The following is a 19859-nucleotide window of genomic DNA, read 5'->3' on the forward strand; positions in this document are numbered from 1 at the left end:
CCACTTGTGACTTTAAACTACTGCTGATAGTCACTAACCAGAAAGGGGCTGCTAGGGACAAAGATGGTGACAGAGGAGGCCACTGAACTCTCCCTTTCCATAGACACACCAATTGTACATCTATAAGTGGAATAATTTCCTCTGAGAGAAATGCATAAACTACTTGAGTGACTCCTACATGTCGAGCAGATGAGGAAAAAACTCACACTGAAGTAGGTAGGAAACAGAGAAAGTAGGTAGGAGACACATTCTCACCATAATCCCACCCCAGCACTAAGCCATATACTCAGTAAGAAACCCCAAATTCCCAACTTCTCCCTGTGGGGCACAGGGTTTGGAACATACTCCTAGTATTCCAAACTTTCAGGACTCTCACCCTGGGATGGGGCCCTGAAACATCTAGCTCTGTAAACCAATGGGGCTTCTGTCCACAAGACACATAGGACTATAGAAAGCAAACAGGCAGTTCTTAATGGGCATGCAAACACTTACCACAGCAAAAATGGTTCTAAGAGGAAAGTTTATGGTGATAAAAGCCTACATTAGGATATTAGGGGGAAAAAAAGGATCTCAAGTAAACAACTTTATACCTCAAGGAGGTATACACAGAAAAAATCAGCCAAACAAAAAACCCCCCAAAAACTAAGCCCAAAACTAGCAAAAAGAAGGAAATACCAAAGATTACAGTGTAAGTAAACAAAATAGAAAAGATAACAGAACTGGATGAATGAAACTAAAAGCTAGATTTTATAGAGAGAGAACAGACAACACTTTGTCTAGATTAAGAAAAAAGAGAGAAAACTAAAATAAATCAGAAATGAAGAGAAGACATTGCAACTGTTAACACAGAAATACTAAGGATCATAAGAAACTACTATAAACCATTACATGCCAACATATTAGATACCATAGAAATGGATAAATTCCTAGAAATACAGTCTACCAATTTCAAATAATAATTAGATAATCTGAACAGACCAACTTCTAGTAAGGAGATTGAAGCAGTAATCAAAAACCTCCCCAGAAAAGAAAAGTCCAGGACCATACGACTTTACTGGTGAATTCTACCAAACATTTAAAGAAGAATTAATAGACAGTCATCGTACTATACTGAACTCCACAAAGACACTTCTGGGGCAAGGGAGAGTCAGACAGGCACTGGATGACTGTGCCTCATTGAAGAAAAATAAGTAAACATGGACAAAGAAGGTCCCAAAAAGCTGAGGGGCAAAATTTCATCATATGCATCCCTTGTGCAAACTTTCCAGCACAGAAGCATCCAGATGCTTCAGTTAACTTCTCGGAGTTTTCTAAGAAGTGTTCAGAGAGGTAGGAAAACCATGTCTTTTAAAATGGAAAAAAAAAAAAAAATGGGGGCATTTGGGTAGCTCAGGCAGTTAGACGTTCAACTCCTGGTTTTGGCTTATGTCATGATCTCACTGTCAGGAGACTGAGCCCCATGTCAGGCTCTGTACACAGTTCAGAGTCTGCTTGAGATTCTTCCCACCCCCCGCCCCCCTCCCTGCGTTTGCATGCGTGCTCTTTCTAGAATAAACAAAATCTAAAAAAAAAAAAAAAAAAAAAAAAAAAATTGAAGACATGGCAAAGGTGGACAAGGCCCATGACGAAAGAAAAATGAAAAGTTACATCCTTCCTAAAGGGGAAACCAAAAAAAGTTCAAGGATCACAATGTACCCAAGAGGACTCTTGTGGCCTTTTTCTTGTTTTGTTCTGAGTATCATCCCCAAATCAGCATCCCAGCCTATGCACTGGTGATGTTGCAAAGAAATGGGGAGAGAAGGGGGATAGTTGCAGCAGATGACAAGCTGTTTTATGAAAGAGAAGGTTGCTAAGCTCAAGAAAAGTGCAGAAAGGAGACTGCTGCATACCCAGCTACAGGAAAGCCTGCTGAGGCAAAAAAGGGAGTTGTCAAGGCTGAAAAATAAATGAAAAAATGGAAAAGGAGGAAGATGAGGAAGATGAAGACGATGAAGAGGAAGAAGATAAGTTGATTCTAGCAAGGTTTGCTTTTTTCTTATCTACAAAGCATTTAGCCCCTTTTATACACAACTCATTCCTTTTAAAAACAAAAGACTAAAATGTAATGTTGTATAAGTTATGGTTTTAAACTATTCAGTGTCTATTTCTGTACAGTTAACATACCAAATGTGTCTTTAGATAGCCTTGTCCTGGTGGTATTTTCAATAGCCACTAACCTTGCCTGGCACAGGATGGGGTTGTAAACGGGCATGGAGATTTAGAGCAGCTTCTTGTTGGTACACACCCCAAATTATTTATCACTGGGAATGGTACTGTCCTCATTTTCCCTTGTCTCTGAGGCAGCTAATACAAAGTAATTGTTCTGTTAACTCAATACTGCTTTGTAGTTGGAAAAAAAAAAAGTTGCACCTTGTTTTGTTGATATTCTAATGACTCCAAGCAAATACAATTTTTAAGTTGAAAATAAATAAAAAAGAAAGCAATATCCTTCTCAAATATTAAAAATATTAAAAAGGAGGGAACACTTCCACACTGCATCATTTTAAGATCAGCATTATATTCTAATACCAAAGCCAGATAAGGACACTGTAAGAAAATTATAGGCCAATATCCCTGATGATTATAGATGCAAAAATCTTCAACAAAATACTGGCAAACCAAAAGCATTAAAAGGATCACACATAATGATCAAGTGGAATTTATTCCAGGGATGAGGGAGGGTTTAACACCTGCAAATCAATAAATGTGACATAGAAAATTAACAAAAAGAAGGATAAAAATTGTATGATCATCTCAATGGATGCAGAAAAAAGCATCTGACAAAATTTAACATCCTTTCATGATAAAAACTCTTAATAAACTGGTTATAGAAGGAATGTACCTCAGCATATAGAAGAAATGTACCTCAGCCACATATATGATAAGCCCACGGCTAGCATCATACTCAATGGTGAGAAGCTGAAAGCTTTTCCTCTAAGATTAGGAATGAGACAAGGATGCCCCCCTTTTACTACTTCAACTCAGTTTTGGAAGTCCTATCCTAAGCAATTAGGCAAGAAAAAAAAAAGGGGGGGGGCACCCAAATCAGAAAGGATAAAGTAAAATTATATAGGCTTGCAAATGATGTGATATATAAAGAGAAAACCCTAAAAACTCTTACCACAAAAAGCTGTTAGAACTAATAAACAAAATCAGCACAGTTGCAGAATACAAAATCAAGATACACACAATTTGTTGTTTCTACAACAAACTAGCAGAAGGAGAAATTATGAAAGCAATCCCATATATAATAGCATCAAAAATAATATAATACTGGGCGCCTGGGTGGCTCAGTGGGTTAAGCCGCTGCCTTCGGCTCAGGTCATGATCTCAGGGTCCTGGGATCAAGTCCCGCATCAGGCTCTCTGCTCAGCAGGGAGCCTGCTTCCTCCTCTCTCTCTCTCTGCCTGCCTCTCTGCCTACTTGTGATCTCTCTCTGTCAAGTGAATAAATAAAATCTTTAAAAAAAAATAATATAATACTTAGAAATAAATTTAATGAAGGAGGGATGTGTACACTGAAAACTACAAAATATTAATGAAATAATTGTTAGAAAACACAAATAAATGGAGAGATCTTTTATGTTCACAGACTGGAAAAATTAATGTGGCTAACATGTCCATACTACCCAGAGGAATCGACAGATCCAATGTATTCAATATAAAAATTCCAATGGCAGTTTTTACATAAGTAAGAAAACAATCTGTGTGGAGCCATAAGAGGCCTCAAATCACCAAAGCAGTGTTAATAAGGAATAAAGCTAGAGGCATCACACTTTCTGGTTTCAAACTGTATTACAAAGCCATTGTCATCAAAACAGCATATAACTGGCTAAAAACAGACACAAAAACCAATGGAACAGAATAGAGAGCCCAGAAATAAACCCATTCATGTATGTCAGTTAATTGACAAAGGAGTCAAGAATGTATGCGGGGGTAGGACAGTTTGTTCAATAAATGGTTTGGGAAAACTGAACAGCCAACTTGCAAAAGAATGAAACTGGAGCCCTACTGTACCATACACAAATATCAACTTAAAATGGATCAAACAGTTGAACACAAGATCTGAAATCCTAAGACTCCTAGAAGAAAACAGGAAGTACGTTCCTTGACATTGATCCTGGCAATGATTTTTTTGGATCTGACACCAAAGCCAAGGCAACAATAGCAAAAATAAACAAGTGGGACTACATCTAACTAAAAAGTTTCTGCCAAGCAAAGGAAACCAATGACAAGATACAACGGCAACCTATGCAATGGAAGAAAATATTTGCAAACAACATATTGATAAGGGGTTAATATTCAAAATATACTGGATACTTTTATAACTTAATAGTAAAAATCTAATAATCCAACCTAAAAAATAGGCAAAGTACCCAAATAGATATTTTTCCAAATATTTGCAAGAGCAAAAAATCCCAGGCTAAAAGGGACAGTGAAGTTAAAGGTCATATTAAGAGAGGCAGACCAGAGAGCTGGACTGTTATCTGTGAGGGACAGATAGCGGTGAGGTGGAAAGGTAACTGGAAACAGGTCATGGGGAGTGTTCAGTAACATGCCAGAGAAGCCACTCGATTGTCAAGAGGCAATACTGGGGGTTTATAAGTGGGGGAATAAAAGAAGTACAACTGAACTTAAGTGCAGAAGTAAGTAACATGTACTCAAACAGTGAGAAAACAGAGACAGAAAGATTCCCTAGGATCCTATAGTAATATAAAAGTAACAGAGCTTATTCAAAATAATGCGGCAGGAAACGGAAAAGATGGGGTCAGCATGAGAGACTAAAGAGACCGGACTGGACTGGCAGCATGTAGGGTGCGAGGTAGTAAGACGACTCCATTTTAGTCCTGATTGTGGACTGAATGGTAAGCAAATGCACTGGGGCAACCAAGGAAACTCTAAAACTCTAAAAATAGTGATATTGGGGTTCAGATATCAGAGAATCTTATTTAATTGATTAAGAACCCCTGGGGAGATTGGTATGTAAGGGACTTGAGGAGAAAACAATGAGGGTCATACCTGCTAATGTGATAAGTAATACTCAGTTGACATTATCCAACTTGTCTCATTTTAAATTCACACCTTCATGTTTTCATTCACCCAAAAACTATTCACTGTCCACTGGGCACTGTTAGCCCAGGACTCCAATGTGATAAAGAGATCTGTCTTCGGAGCATTTACAATCATTACCAAATGCAATTTTTGGTTTGAAAACAGCTCTATCTATACTTGCTACAGTTCCTGATTCATATCAGAGCAAAAAATTAAGAAGAAAATATACAAGTCTTTAGCTGCCATTCTGAATTAATAAAAGCTTCACTCTTTTTTCTTTCTGCTTGAGGAAAACAGAGAAAAGGTCTAATAGGATAATACAAATGAATAACATAAACCTAAGAAAGGGGAGATTATGATACCATAATCCATAAAATAAATGTTATAGGAAATAATAATCTATATGAATACTACTTTATATTATACAGATTATATTTATACTCATTATCTGTATAAAATAAGCTATAGATGAAGAATAATTTCTTCTACACTGGTTAAGGAATGGATTTAAAATCTGGGATCTAATGGATCCTAACAGGATTACTAGCCAGAAAAAAATTGGTTCAATTATTAATTCATGTCTTTCCACATCTTATAGTCTTTTTCAAGTTCAACCACCTTCACAGGAGACATGCTACTGACTCAAAATATATAATGTTTTCAAGTTCTTCCAATAAAGGTATTATTTAGAAATAGAATTAGCATCTAGAAATTCACCCAATAATTCAACAAAGTTAAAGCTCAATTGCTTAATTTTTATAATCATTTAGTAAATTAGACTCTCCTTTCTATTGCTACATGAAAATACACTCTCGTCCCCTCATAGTTCATGCTGGGCAGAAGCAGAGAGCAGAGAAGTACTGAGTTAAACAGTCACGTCCTCTGCACTTGAGTGCTTTAGAAAGAGTGCGGAGAAAGGGAGAGAGGAAGGATGAGTAGGAGAACTTGATGCTACTTAATGTAATAAAAATGCAGTTCAAATCCTATCATAAATAAAAGAATGATTATATTCAAAAACAATTATTTACATTTATGCCATGGGTTGAAATAGTTCTTGTACAACTGTCAAAGACATAAGGTATTTGCTCTTTCTTAAGAAAGCTGCAAAATCAGGGGTGCCTGGCTGGCTCAGTGGGTTAAAGCCTCTGCCTTCAAGTCAGGTCATGATCCCAGGGTCCTGGGATCAAGCCCCCGCATCGGGCTCTCTGCTCAGCGGGGAGCCTGCTTCCCTTCTTCTTTCTCTGCCTGCCTCTCTGCCTACTTGTGATCTCTGTCTGTCAAATAAATAAATAAAATCTTAAAAGAAATATAAAAAGGTGAAATTAAACTAACTTTACGAGCAATAGCTCTCAATTTCCTGCAAGGAATACACGGACTTCCCCAACAAGATCCTACAAATCAGGGTGTACTCACTCATGGTGATGAGAATCTGGGGAAAAGTGAACCATCCTCTTGTTACTGACAGGACCAGGGGTGCTCACCTGAAAGGAGAGGTGAAACAAAAAATGTCACAGATGTGTCTCTTAAAAAAAAAATCCATTTGATGGATTCCAATCTAAAATGGAGAATAAAATATTAATTCTCAAAAGCTAATCAACATTGCATGGGCCAAGAGGGAAATTTCATTCCTGGTGAGACTGGTCTCTTGTTTTCACTTATTGTAGGTCTTCTGTTAGGATTTTAAGACTATTTTAAAAGTACCTTTATAATAAAAAGTTTCTTAAGCAGTAGACCACCGACTCTTGTTTCCAAATACTGCTCAACTGTGCATATATTTAATCATATGTGAAAAAAAGGAGGCTCACTTAATTAGTGTTGAGCAAGCGGTATTTCCAAAAACCAATTAACCAGAGTTAATTCATAAATATAAGTAACATGTTTTATAGCGCACACTTCTTCAGTGCATACAAAAACCTATATCGAGGAAGGAGTCAGGAGTCCTTTTCATAGTTTTCCCATAGGTCAGGAATAATCTGCGTATTTACACAGAACAAAATGTAATTTCACCTAAAAGAACAATATTTTATCCCTGTTTCCAAGTAAAATTAAAAATGTGCTAAAGAATTGAAGGTTCAAAAATTGTTTCATAATATGGGCACCTGGGTGGCTCAGTGGGTTAAGCCTCAGCCTTTGGCTCAGGTCATGATCTCAGGGTCCCGGGATCGAGCCCTGCATGGGGCTCTCTGCTCAGTGGGGAGCCTGCTTCCCTTCTTCTTTCTCTGCCTGCCTCTCTGCCTACTTGTGATCTCTCTCTCTGTGTATTGAATAAATAAAATCTTAAAAAAATTTTTTTTTCACAATAGAAGCAACTCTCATTAAAAAAACAAAAACAAAAACTGCACAACTTTTTATTTTACAGCGGGTTCTCAAAAGGGAGCATGAGCAGCACCATTCGGCTCAGGTTATGATCCGAGTCCTGGGATCAAGTTCCACATCGGGCTCCTTGCTTGGCAGGGAGCCTGCTTCTCCCTCTGCCTCTGCCTGCCACTCTGTCTGCCTGTGCTCATTCTCAATCTCTCTCCCTCTCTCTCTCTGACAAATAAATAAAATCTTAAAAAAAAAAAAAAAGAATGTGTCTACTACAGCCACAGCCAACAAGACCTGTATTCTGACAAAAAGCCCTAAGTTATGCTCTGCCATAATTAATAATATAGTAATAATAATAATAATAATAATAATAATAAAAACCCTCTGCAACTATAAAAGTGCCACTTAAAGTCTACAATCAGAAAAATACCGGGGGCGGGGCGCCTGGGTGGCTCAGTGGGTTAAGCCGCTGCCTTCGGCTCGGGTCATGATCTCAGGGTCCTGGGATCGAGTCCCGCATCCGGCTCTCTGCTCAGCGGGGAGCCTGCTTCCTCCTCTCTCTTTGCCTGCCTCTCTGCCTACTTCTGATCTCTGTCTGTCAAATAAGTAAATAAAATCTTAAAAAAAAAAAAAAAGAAAAAAAGAGAAAAATACCCAAAGAGGCAGAAAAATACCTCTGAAAACAAACCCAACATTTTCAAAAAAACAATTTATCCCTTTATCGCCTGGGTCACAAGGATGCCGGCACACACTCTAAACTCCAAGAAATGCCAATATTGCAAATGTGTGCAGATGATGACATGAAGACCCCCACGGCAGGAGCACCACAAGTAAACATGTGGCTCAACTCCAGGACCACATCCTGCATTCACCTCAAAATGAGGTTTTCATGCTATTCCAGTGGGCATCCCAGGAATACAGTAATCCATTTTCTACACTGTGGCTCTGAGAAAAGCCGACGGTGCCTATGTCATGCTTTGTTAGAAGTTCATGATCGCATTATCTCGTGGTGGACCTGACACTTTTATTCAGTTTACAGTATGTTCTATGTACAGGCAACTTATTTCCTTTGCCAGGGCTGCTGACAACCTTTTCCACACTATATTAATCTTGTTTACTGACTTTATCTTGGTACAAATATCAGAAAACTGAACTTTTTATCTCAGAGAAAGAATAAACAACGTGTTGACAGAAGCAGAAGCTATTTTCAGGGCTAAAATTGCTTGTTTACCTGAAGCTATACTTATGGAAAAATGTTTAAGTCTTGCTCTGGCTTGAAATACATAATCTGAAATTTAATAAATGAAGAAATTGCACATATACCCATGTGATAAATTGCCTGATGAAAACAATGCAACTGAATACAATAAAACAGAATTTCTAACTAATTTATCCCACAATACAAATGTAAGCTTTCAATCTAGTCAGAAATAATCATATTGTGTATTTCTCAGAAATCATATATGTATAAATGATAAGCTCAATTCAATTGCTGCAAATGACTCACACAAGATTTACAGGATCAGAAAGAGACATTTAAATGACTTTCCATATTTACATAACATGTGGCCCTTCCTTAAAAAAAATAGGGGTGAATACCTTTTACTGTTATTTCAAGTCAATTTTTGTTTTACTTTGGAAGATATGCCAACAGCCATAATTTAGGATTATTGTTTTTTTGTTTTAAAGATTTTATTTATTTATTTGACAGACAGAGATCACAAGTAGACGGAGAGGCAGGCAGAGAGAGAGAGGGGAAAGCAGGCTCCCTGCTGGATGTGGGGCTCAATCCTAGGACTCAGGATTATGACCTGAGCCCAAAGCAGGGTCTTTAACCCACTGAACCACCCAAGTGCTCCAATTTAAGTTTATATTTAAATGAAATCATGCAACGCTGAGATTCCCACAGGATGGGCTTCTCAGGGTTCATGTCACTGGTCTGCCTCAAAAGTAAAATGTTTTTACTCTGGGAACCTTTTGTGACTTTGTGACTAGACACCCCATACTGAAAATCTAAGAATAAGATCTTAATACAGAATTCAGCCTGTGGAAAGCAGGACTATAGTCAAGTTCCAATTTATTTTAAATGTGGAGGCATGGACTATTAGTAGATAATTCGAAGTATTATAAATATCAAGAAACACTGTTATAAAATTCTTTCTAAAAATTTATAATTTAGGCTGAGATAATCATCTTTATAAAAATAAATAAAGCAGTTTGAAACATTACATTCAAGGAATTATTTCTAGTAAGCAAGTATGGCAATTACTGCGTTTTCCAAAAAACACGGCTTCATTATTCCAGGAATGTCTTAGAAAGAAGGAATACATTTAAAAAATCCTCTTTAAAATATCCAGTAAGACATTCACATATTAAAGTTTATTTGTTAGAAAAAGCAGATTTTATTCCACAAGACTGGATAGGTAACAGGTATCCTGTTCTTCATGAGAAACAATATCTCCACAGTCCAGCTCTTGTTTGTTAGGACTCTGGAAACATTTATATAATTAGCCAATATTTACTGATGACATCACACTATCTGCCCAGAATTCTTCCAGTTCATTTTTAAATGTTACTCCATCCATAGTGACTACAGTCATTCATTACCTATGTTTATCCCTCAAATTAATAAATGAAAAAAAGAGATACTGCAACCTAGAAAGGAATGGGTGGCTGCTAGATAACAAAGCATTTACCCACTTCCAGCCTCTGCGGATTATGAAGTAAACTAAAGCTAAAAGATCACGTGGGTCTTGGTTTTTGCTATTGTTGTTTACAATCAAGTCATCAACCTCAGAAAATGGGAATGTCATAGTGACAGAAGAAAAGTGAGTAACCATTGTACAAGAAAGTGCCACTGTCAAAATTCAGAAGGTCAGTAGGTAAGAACATATGGGACATTAGGCTAAATGGCATCAATGACAGAATACCTATTTTCTCCATTTCATTAGATACATTAAGACAATTTCCTATTCTTTCTATCACTGATTTATTGACCACCAATTTCATAACTTTCCTCAAAAGACAAGCAGAACACTGGGTTGTACATCTCCTTGTCATTCTGTTGTCACCAAACCCATCCCGTTCTTCTACAATGACATAACTGAAAAAATTACTTCCCAAATCATGTAAACGTATCTGAGATACAACACTCTCTGAGGATTAATGAAAAGTTTGTTCAGTACAGATGGTATCCTACTCATATTTTCAAGGATTAAGGTTCCTTCTGTAAATGAGTGAAGTGTGATGGCCCCACAGACGTCCAGGAAGCCATTCCTCTTTCTTCTCTCCCTCTGTTCCAGTCATTCTCCTTCAACTTTGCTCTTCTATACAATTACATTTTATTCGCTTTCTAAATGCTATTCTGCATCAGTGGCCACAATGACAAATACTCAGGGTGGCAGGCTGCCATTCGAAAGAAGGCCTTTCAGTTTTGTGAGGACCGGTCAATCAAATCTGCCCGGCCTCCAGGGAGCCAGGAGACAGTCCGTGAGCTCATCCCATGAGCCTCCCTGCTCCTGTGTCAAGACCCGGAAGTTTTCTGCTTCTCTAAGGACCAGTGTTCATTTGACTCAACTTCTCTTTCTTGGAAGAAAGAAACAAGCCTTCAAAGTTTAGCAGCTCTGCACGAAGGCCCCCCCTGGTACATTCAACAAATGTGTCAGTCAAATATATGTGACAGATATTAAGGAAAACAACTCAACAAAGCCAGGCTTCAAAATAGGACTTGAAACTCTGGGGGTAGGAGGTGAGGGAGGAGGGCGAAGAGATGAAAGGGAATTTATTATAGTTGCTTGTCTACACATTTAACTTCATTAAAAATCAATCATTAGAAAATAATATCCTGAAAGATTTGCAGTAACTGATTTTAATGAATAGCTGTTAAAACAGATGTATAAAATGTTCATCTTTTAACCCCTTCCAGAAAAATAAACACAAAGATTCCCCAAAAGGATTTCAAATGAGTTTTATATCAGTGTTCCAAAAAGTTCTGTTACGAGATAGGTGGAGAATGAATAAAATATTTCACTGTGTCATCTATTCGCATATATAATATCACAGAATGGTCACAATTCACAAAAGGCACAATCTATTTGGGAATGGAAAACATCAAGAAGATAACACTAGAATTACTTTTAAAACAACATACAAAAAAAATAAAAATTACTTTAGAATGACTTTTAAGGCGATACAAAAAAAAATGACAATTCAGGTAGCATAAATGGGTATCATTTATAAGATTAAAGGGAAACAGAGTAGTTATCTGATTTAAGAGGAATAAGGGGGGGAAGTCACCTGTGAGAAGGGAGTTGCATGCAATTATCTCTCCCTGCTCCAATCCATCTTACCGACTTGCCAGACTCAACTTCCTAAATCGCTGCTTTTCGCATGTCAGTTTTCTCATTCCAGAGCCATCCATAGCTCTACGCTGAAAGTAAAATTAAAACTAACGAGAAATGCATTCAAAGTCCTTCTCTAATCCGAGCCTGACTTTCCAGGGTGATCCTTCAGCTCACGTGGTAACTGGCTGCTCCCCATGAGCTTAACCCAAAACTGCTCTATTGGATACAATTCACCAAATATTTACCTACTATGTATGTAAAATTAGACTTATATTTACTATATAGTAAACGGTACAGAGTTCCCATTCTGTTGGGTGATTTTAATTATACTGTCACACTGAGTGATCTTTTGGATGTCTTGATAAAGTCCTGAGTTTAAGGAACCCCTTTCATTCCAAGATGGTTTTGAAAGAATAAAAGAAAAAAAAAAAACAGGCAATAATTCATGTGCTAATTCATATTTCACCTTCATTTGTCTAGACTTCTATTAAACTAAAACGTTATTTTACACCGGACTAACAGAAATCCTCTGTACTGGCCACAAGAAACTAAGAATTAGTAGGTACATGAAGAATGCCCGATGGGTGTCTGGGAATGTGCTGGATCAGCACATACAGGGAGGGAGAGGTCACTGTAAAACATTACCCATCAGGAGTTTTGGCTTCAGACAATGTTCTCCTAGAAGGAATACTCAGGTGGGAATATGATCCATTTCCGAGGGCAAATGAGTTACCTGAGATTTCAAAAACTGTTGTACTAAATGACTAAATTTACACACTGTCACTTGATTCACCAACTAAGAAAAATGCCTTTAGAATTTAATAAAACACAATAAATTACAGAAGGATATGCCAGGTTTTCATTTTAAAATTCACCAATATTCACAAACAACCTTGCTCTTATCAGATTTCACACCGGAAGACTTTTATGGGGGGAAAACCCCTTATTAGGATCTATGTGTCCTCTATTATTCCCAGCCTCATGATAGCTAAATTATATTGTAGTGGATATAACACAATGCATGAATCTGATGATTTTACCTGGTTGTCAAGGTACTGTTCCATTATACTTTTAGCATTTTTTTTAATCCTTCCTGAGTAACATGAATAAATGAACAAAGAAAGTGTGATAATGACCACCATGACACATCAAAGAGTTAATATAATTGATAGAAATCTTATTATTATTACTCATGATAATGATTGTCCTAAACTTTATAGCTCTTGCCTGCTTGTGAGGTATTTTCACAGGCAAGGTGGGACAGAGTGAGGAAACATCATTACTCTCAAATACCAGATGACGGCACATGCCCGGATCACAAAGACTAAACAGCTAGAGCTGAACTTCAATTGTCCTATTTACAACCTACTGCTTTTTCCCCTACAGAACTACACAAAGGAGACAATATACCAAAGCCAGTGTTTACTGTATTTGAGGATTTGCTGCAAGAAACGCTTGCCTGAATCTAGAATATACTCTTGGAAAACCTTCAGCCTGGAATTAGGCATCCAAGGATGGTACTCTGGCTCTCACTTGTAACTCTGGGTAACGAAGCGGGCTATTTTGGATATAGACAAGGATGAGCACAGTGGCCCAAACAAGGCTGCTGGCATGTGTTATGGATTGAGTAAGAAATAGCTCTACTACAAGGCGTTACAGCCAAAGTAGTCAAAAATTCAAAACTGTGCTAGAGAGGGGTAAGCATTCCATGATGAGAATACACGAAGGAACTTGAAAAATTAGAGAACGTGTACTTTTTTTTTTTTTTTCCTTCAGAAGCAGGTATCAATGCATATGCGAGATTATACCTTCAAACCAGAAAGGTTTTATGAAGAATCAAAAAAAAAAAAAAATCAAATGAAATAAAGCACAGAGGAGCACAAGTCCTGCCTTTCAATTGCGGATTAGTCTTCCTAGCAGGAATCCATCTGTGTCAAAGAGATGATGCTAACCTTTCCACTGCCAGAATCAACCAGAAGAGGTGAATGAAGACAGACCTTGGGTACCCGGAAGTTAAGCCCGGCACATGTTCAAGTAACACAGCACATACATTTCTCTAAAGGATCATCAAAAGCTGAATTATACTAAACTGATGCAGGTTTAGAAATACGTATGTGTACATACATATAACAACATTGGCAACAGTTATGTTTTTAATCTGAAACTAAACAATGTCATTATTTAAAATCCCTTAACAGTTTTTTTTTCTAGTTAAAATAAGTCAGCATTAATAATTAAGAATTTAGAATGATTGGCCTATTAGAATAATAATACTTCTAATTATTAAGTGCATAAATTCTCATTTCTGGTATACACTAATAATGAATGATCTGAATGCTTTAATAGAAAAGATTAATCACTACATAATTAAAAAACAAATACAGCAACAACTTTTTTCATACTGCTCCATGATAATAATTTCTTTTGAGTAAGAAACTAAAAATTAACCAGCTTGGAATGATGGCAAATAAAAAAGGTGGTTCACTTTGCCGTCCAGTTTAGTAGCAAGCTGTGAGTGGCCTCTGCTGGCTGACCAAAGGCTTCCTAAATCACTCATTTATGATGCTTGCCATGTTATGGGCTTCGGAAAAATAAGATTATGCCCACATATATTTACACAAAATCCAGTGTGCATAAAGACCTGCCCTTTATAAAAGCAAATGCCAAATAATAAACAACATGTACACAAGATGGTGTAAAGAAACTTTATAATATTCACCCCAATTCAACATATTTAGGTTATACTCAATATCTATACATCGCCTAAAATTTTAGTTTATATGCCATGATTGTATGTAGGTTATCTTCTTCAATTCATATTGAGCAATCATACCCACATTTTAAAAAATAAATATTTTTCTTGAGACTCATGACATCTACCTGCATACGCATGCGAACTTTTTCTCAAAATTAAGTGTATATTTAGCTTTGGTTACTGACTTTGCAGGGAAATAAAAGAAAGAATGAATAAAAAATCCTTTAAGGAATTAATTTTAAAAAAGGCATTAATACACTTTATATAATGGTTTATGGAGATACTGTCCTGGAAGTGCAATAAAGCGAAGCAATTTTAAAGATTTCTGTATTATTGCACCTATGTTTGGGTAAAAGTAATCTTATATTCAAAACTTAAAGCTGCAATCAAGAAGCTGAATCTTACTAGTATCAAGTAATGTTAATTCAGTAATCATAATAGAAAAGAAAAAAAGTTTCCAATTTTGCCCAGTACTTTTCTATTAATAAAAACCTGTACACGGCAGAATTTATGATTTATTTATCTATTAATTACACATGATTCAATTCATACTCTACCAATCTATCCACTTAAAATATACCCCATTAAAAATTATTATCAAATATGTCTAATGATGTCAAAAGGTGACTACATTTATTTTTAAAAAGTTATTGTTCTCACATGTGACAATACTTCAGTATATTTCAACCCTCATTTCAGAATTCAGTCCCATTATCTTGCCTGCTCAAAACTGTTCACAGGGTTAGCTAGCTGACATATAAGATAACCCTCTATCTCACTAGACACCGCTGGGATATGACACACTGACCCACAGTAAGCCCTTATTATTAGCCTGAAATATATAGCACGTAATGTAGCTCCTGCCAGGGAATTTGTTTATAAAAATCCTTTTATCTCTCTGGACATTCAAAATGCTTTTAAAAGTAATGTTCAACTGTTTAAAGGAATTTCAGACAATAAATACAAATTCTAATGGGTGCTTTGAAGTCTCTCCTCTTGTCTCCCACTATTCTGTAGAAGTTAAAAAAAAAAGAGTCACATATACAGAAAATAGAAGCTAGAAAGTGTTTTCTTTTTGAAGCTTAGCTTATACAGAGTCCATTATATTAAAGACAGAACTTAAAAAACAAAAAGACGACTCAACAGCTCTCATTCCTAATGAGATTTACAACATACCGAAAAGCTAGGTACATGTAAAATTAGGTTTTTTTTGTAGTTAGAAGAGGTCAGGGGGTAACACAGCAGTAAAGAGAATTATGATATTCAGCAAACACAACTGATAACATAAAAATATTAAGATGGCCTTTTGGGTGAAAATTCTATCATGTACATTAAAAAATTTACTTTAAGAATATAAGCAGACTCAGAAAATGTTTAAGTGCTTAGTTATAAATGACTTAAACTATAGTTAAAACACATGATCAACACTTCAGTAGTTAAAATCATTTTTTCTGTATTAATTGATAATTTATCACAATATCAATAGTTGTGCATATCTCCTTTTTAATTGTGTATTATTTTTCTACATTTTCAAATGTTTTTTAATAAACTAGTCAATTTCTTTCTACCTGAAGTTGATAGTGATATTGTATGCAATCTTAATTTACATTAAAAGAAAAATCACAGCTGTTTTTGATGTTTAAAAGATTGTTTCTAAGACTCTCAAGGATACATTGATAGTAATTGATAAGAAAAATGCTAATAGTCTTCACATTTTAAAGCTGATTATCTTAATATGGTTTATATTTAGCAAATAAAACACTTCAGATACTATAGTCTATAAACCGTTCTCTTGAGGCAAACATGCAGGCAAACACTCAACCTTCTATAATGTATTTCAAGACCTGACTGTTACACTATAAATTGCACTGAAATCTTTCTATAACTTAAAAAAAAAAAAAAGCACATAACAATGACTTGAAAGGGAAAGAGAGAGCAAGTATCAACATACGCAAATGAACTCTTAAGGTATAAAAGGCAAACTAGTCTTTAAAATATAAATGAGTGAATGAGTTAATTAAGAAATCAAATATTAGTTCATCAATAACTGTAAAATCTTAGTATAGTACATACCATCCTTCTTCTTGATTCGCAGCACAAATCCCAAGTAATAACTTAAACTTTTAGTATCTTTTGGCCAACACATATTTCAAGCAAAAAATCACACCGTAAAACTCTCCATTTTTTGGGAAGCTTATCAGTAGAATTTGCTTGAAATGGAAAGAAGCCAGTACCTAGCTGAACTCTGGTTGCACAATAACATCACTGGGCCAGCCGGCGGCAGCCATGTGAAGACAGTTCTGGCCAATAAGAAGGAAATGCAATCACAAGTGGAGCCTCTGAGGAAAGTTCTCTCAGTGGGATTTACTTTGTGGTCAGGAGACTTGGGCCCATCTTTGCACTTCAGGTCGCCTGGGATACAGGCAACAACATCTGTTTTTTTGTGTAGGAGTGAAAGATGACAAGAATCAAAGGTTTCCATCCTGCTATCCTTTATCTGGGTAATGAAGCCATCAAATACCTTCCCATAACATGAGGGGTAAAAAACAAAACCCTTGTTCAAGCCTCCATTACTCCAGCATCTTTATGCAGCAAGGTTAATCCCTCATGAATAATAATAATAATGATGATGCCATTATTGCCATTAAATTCTACCTTTCTTCTTAAAAAACCAAAACCATGCCATTAAGAAGGTCAGGAGTACACAGAAAGAGATACTCAATATCTAATTTATATGCCTAGCACAGAGCTAGATGTGGTAGAAGATTCTGAAGGACTGCATAACATAAACCCTGCTAGGGATGTGGGGTGGTTTGGTCAGTTAAGCGTCTGCCTTTGGTTCCCATCATGATCTAGGGTTCTGGGATTGAGTCCTGCATCAGGCTCCCCACTCAGCGGGGAGTCTGCTTCTCCCTCTCCCTCGGCCCCTCACTCTGCTCATGATCTCTTTCTCACATAACTAAAATCTTAAACAACAAAAAACAAAAAACAAACAAAAAAACCCCTTCTAGCTACTATGCTGCAAGCTTAAAAAATATGAAAACAAGTGCTAAACTGTGTGCACTGAGATCGTAACTGCCATCGCGGCTCACAAAAGAGAGATCGTTATGGCCCAACTTAACAAATTTGAGGAGGAGATGTGGTTTATGCTGCGTGCTAGAGACGGGTAGGGTTTAAGCTGAAGGAAGGAGGGGAATTATATGCTAAACACAGATATGAGGTAAGGATCATAAGGGTATATGTTTAGAAACAAAGACATAAGCCTGACTAGACCATAAGTCTACTGGGAGAAAAGAAAAAAAAGTTGGGTAAGTAATCAAGTTTCAGAAATCCAGAAATCCAAATATGGCTTATTCTGTAAAATAATCTACGGTCAAGGCTTCCAAGCTTATGCTAGATTATCCACCTGGTTGATACTGTCCAACTCCAGTGGGAAGAGAGAGTCCCAAATAAAAATGAATAAAAACAAACAAAAAAGGAAGTAGTAATTTCATATTTTAAATTACTGTACTTTCATCTTCACTAAATCCCTATCCCTTGCTGCTTTTGGGTTTCTCTACCAAGAGCCTGGGAGCAGCCCCCTCTGCTGAGGATGGCTGGGCTGCAGGGCTTGAGCTGAAGTAGGGGGAGGAGCTTAGGAACCCAGGTTCTGATTGCTCCCGCCTGTCTGGGGCAAGGTGAAGTGCAAGATCAGGGAAGTGCAGGGAACTAAGGCAAGTCTGCCTCCTGAGGCACAGCTGGTAAGGAGGGAAGTCTCCAGGAGAGGCCACATGTGAGTTGGCACCCTGCCCAAACTGGCACAGGAGGAAAAATGCCCCATCTGTGGAAGGAGGGGGCTAGAGAGATAGCCTGAGAGTGCTACTGGTTCCCCTCAGCCTGGGTGACTCAGGAATTTCTGTAACCTAGTTGGGGGGGGGGGGTGTGCTCAAAGAACACAGGGACTTGGAGATCAGGGGCAAAGGACGGGAATCCATGGGATTCAATCATGGGTACAAGCATGAGACCTCAAAAGACCGGAGAGAACCAGATTCATGTGAGTGAATGAGATACCGGGTTTCAGACTAGACTAGACTAGCCAGCCGGAGATCAGCAAGGACCAAACATAGTGAACAGACAATAAGATGGTGACAGAAACTATGGGAATCTCCTCCAAGACCTCCACGGCATCCAAGTTCCTCCTTGCCATCATGGAGAGAAGTCGGTGGGAGGGGGAGAGCTACAGGACCAAGCCTTTGTTAGAAAAAGGGTCAGCTGCCCAAAGAAATATTCTATACTGTGATACAGTGATTGGCAAATCTGTATCACTTTCCGCAACCCCTGCTCCACACTCCACGCCCTCCTTCCCCTAGTAGTTGTAAGTGAAACCTCATGAGAAATATCCAATGTCCTAAATAAAGAAGATACATTTTCTTTTGTCCAGCTTTTAAGTTTTTGCTCCGCTACACTTATAAACTGACATCAGCTCTTTAAAATAGTCATAGATAGAATTATCCTTACATTAGAGTAGATGAAAATCTTTCTGTGTGATCCATAAATAAGCAGTAAAGCATAAATGTTACTAATTTAAGCTCTTTCTCGGTTTCACAGCAAAATTCCACATAATACATATCATATTTTTCATTCTGCAGGTTACAAAATCAATTGTGACAAAAACATACTTTTATGATAAGATTAGAAAACAAAGTAATACGGAGTCTTAGCAGTAATTCTTGCTGTTCAATGCTGTGATCACAACGGGATACACAATCCACCAAATTTAACAAAATCAACTACAACTTATGGATTTCACCCACTGTTTCTTTTTCTCCAGTATAAAGTGGTTCTTAGGAGGAAAACAGTTGAGTGATTAAAAGTGTGGGCTATGAATCTAGATTGAATATGAATCTAGATGAATCTAGATTGCCTGGCTCCAAATCCTGCTTCTTCCACATTTCAGCTCTAAGATTGCCTTAACTCCCACATCTTTAAAATGGGGATGGAAACAATATCTATTTTATATAGTTATTATGAGAATTAAATGAGACAATCTGAAAAGCACATAGATCAGAGTCAGCCTATTATTATTATTATTGGTACTAACTATCAAAAAAGTCTAATGCAAGATCCAACTCCAATAATAGGATGACACAAATCAGTATGACAGGAGATATAAGCATGGAGTAAGGAGCTTATAGGTTGGAGGGAGTTGGGAATGAGGAGGGTGTGTACGTAGGGCAAGGAAGCAATGCGAGATGCTCATTATTAGGGGCTATCATCATTCTTTTCAGGGAATTACTTGAAAAACTCTTCCTTAGGGTTGATAAACATCATTTGAGCAACTGTTTTTCCTGAGCAGATTAGTCATGTAGATACATGTTTAATATA

The 19859-nt window shown here is 37.1% G+C and overlaps 1 protein-coding gene and 1 pseudogene across 1 annotated transcript in view; one reads left to right on the forward strand and one right to left on the reverse strand.

Annotated features, from left to right (window-relative positions):
• GPATCH2 (G-patch domain containing 2) overlaps positions 1-19859 on the reverse strand; it is a 172449-nt gene that overhangs the window by 61080 nt on the left and 91510 nt on the right. Inside the window, exon 6 of the mRNA XM_059144925.1 lies at positions 6504-6571. Coding sequence (XP_059000908.1) covers positions 6504-6571 — 68 coding nt within the window. The remainder of the gene's footprint in view (positions 1-6503; positions 6572-19859) is intronic.
• LOC131815193 (high mobility group protein B1-like) lies at positions 1197-2098 on the forward strand (annotated as a pseudogene).

The sequence above is a fragment of the Mustela lutreola genome, chromosome 14 (genome assembly GCF_030435805.1).
Source record: "Mustela lutreola isolate mMusLut2 chromosome 14, mMusLut2.pri, whole genome shotgun sequence".
NCBI classification, from domain to species: Eukaryota; Metazoa; Chordata; class Mammalia; order Carnivora; family Mustelidae; genus Mustela; species Mustela lutreola.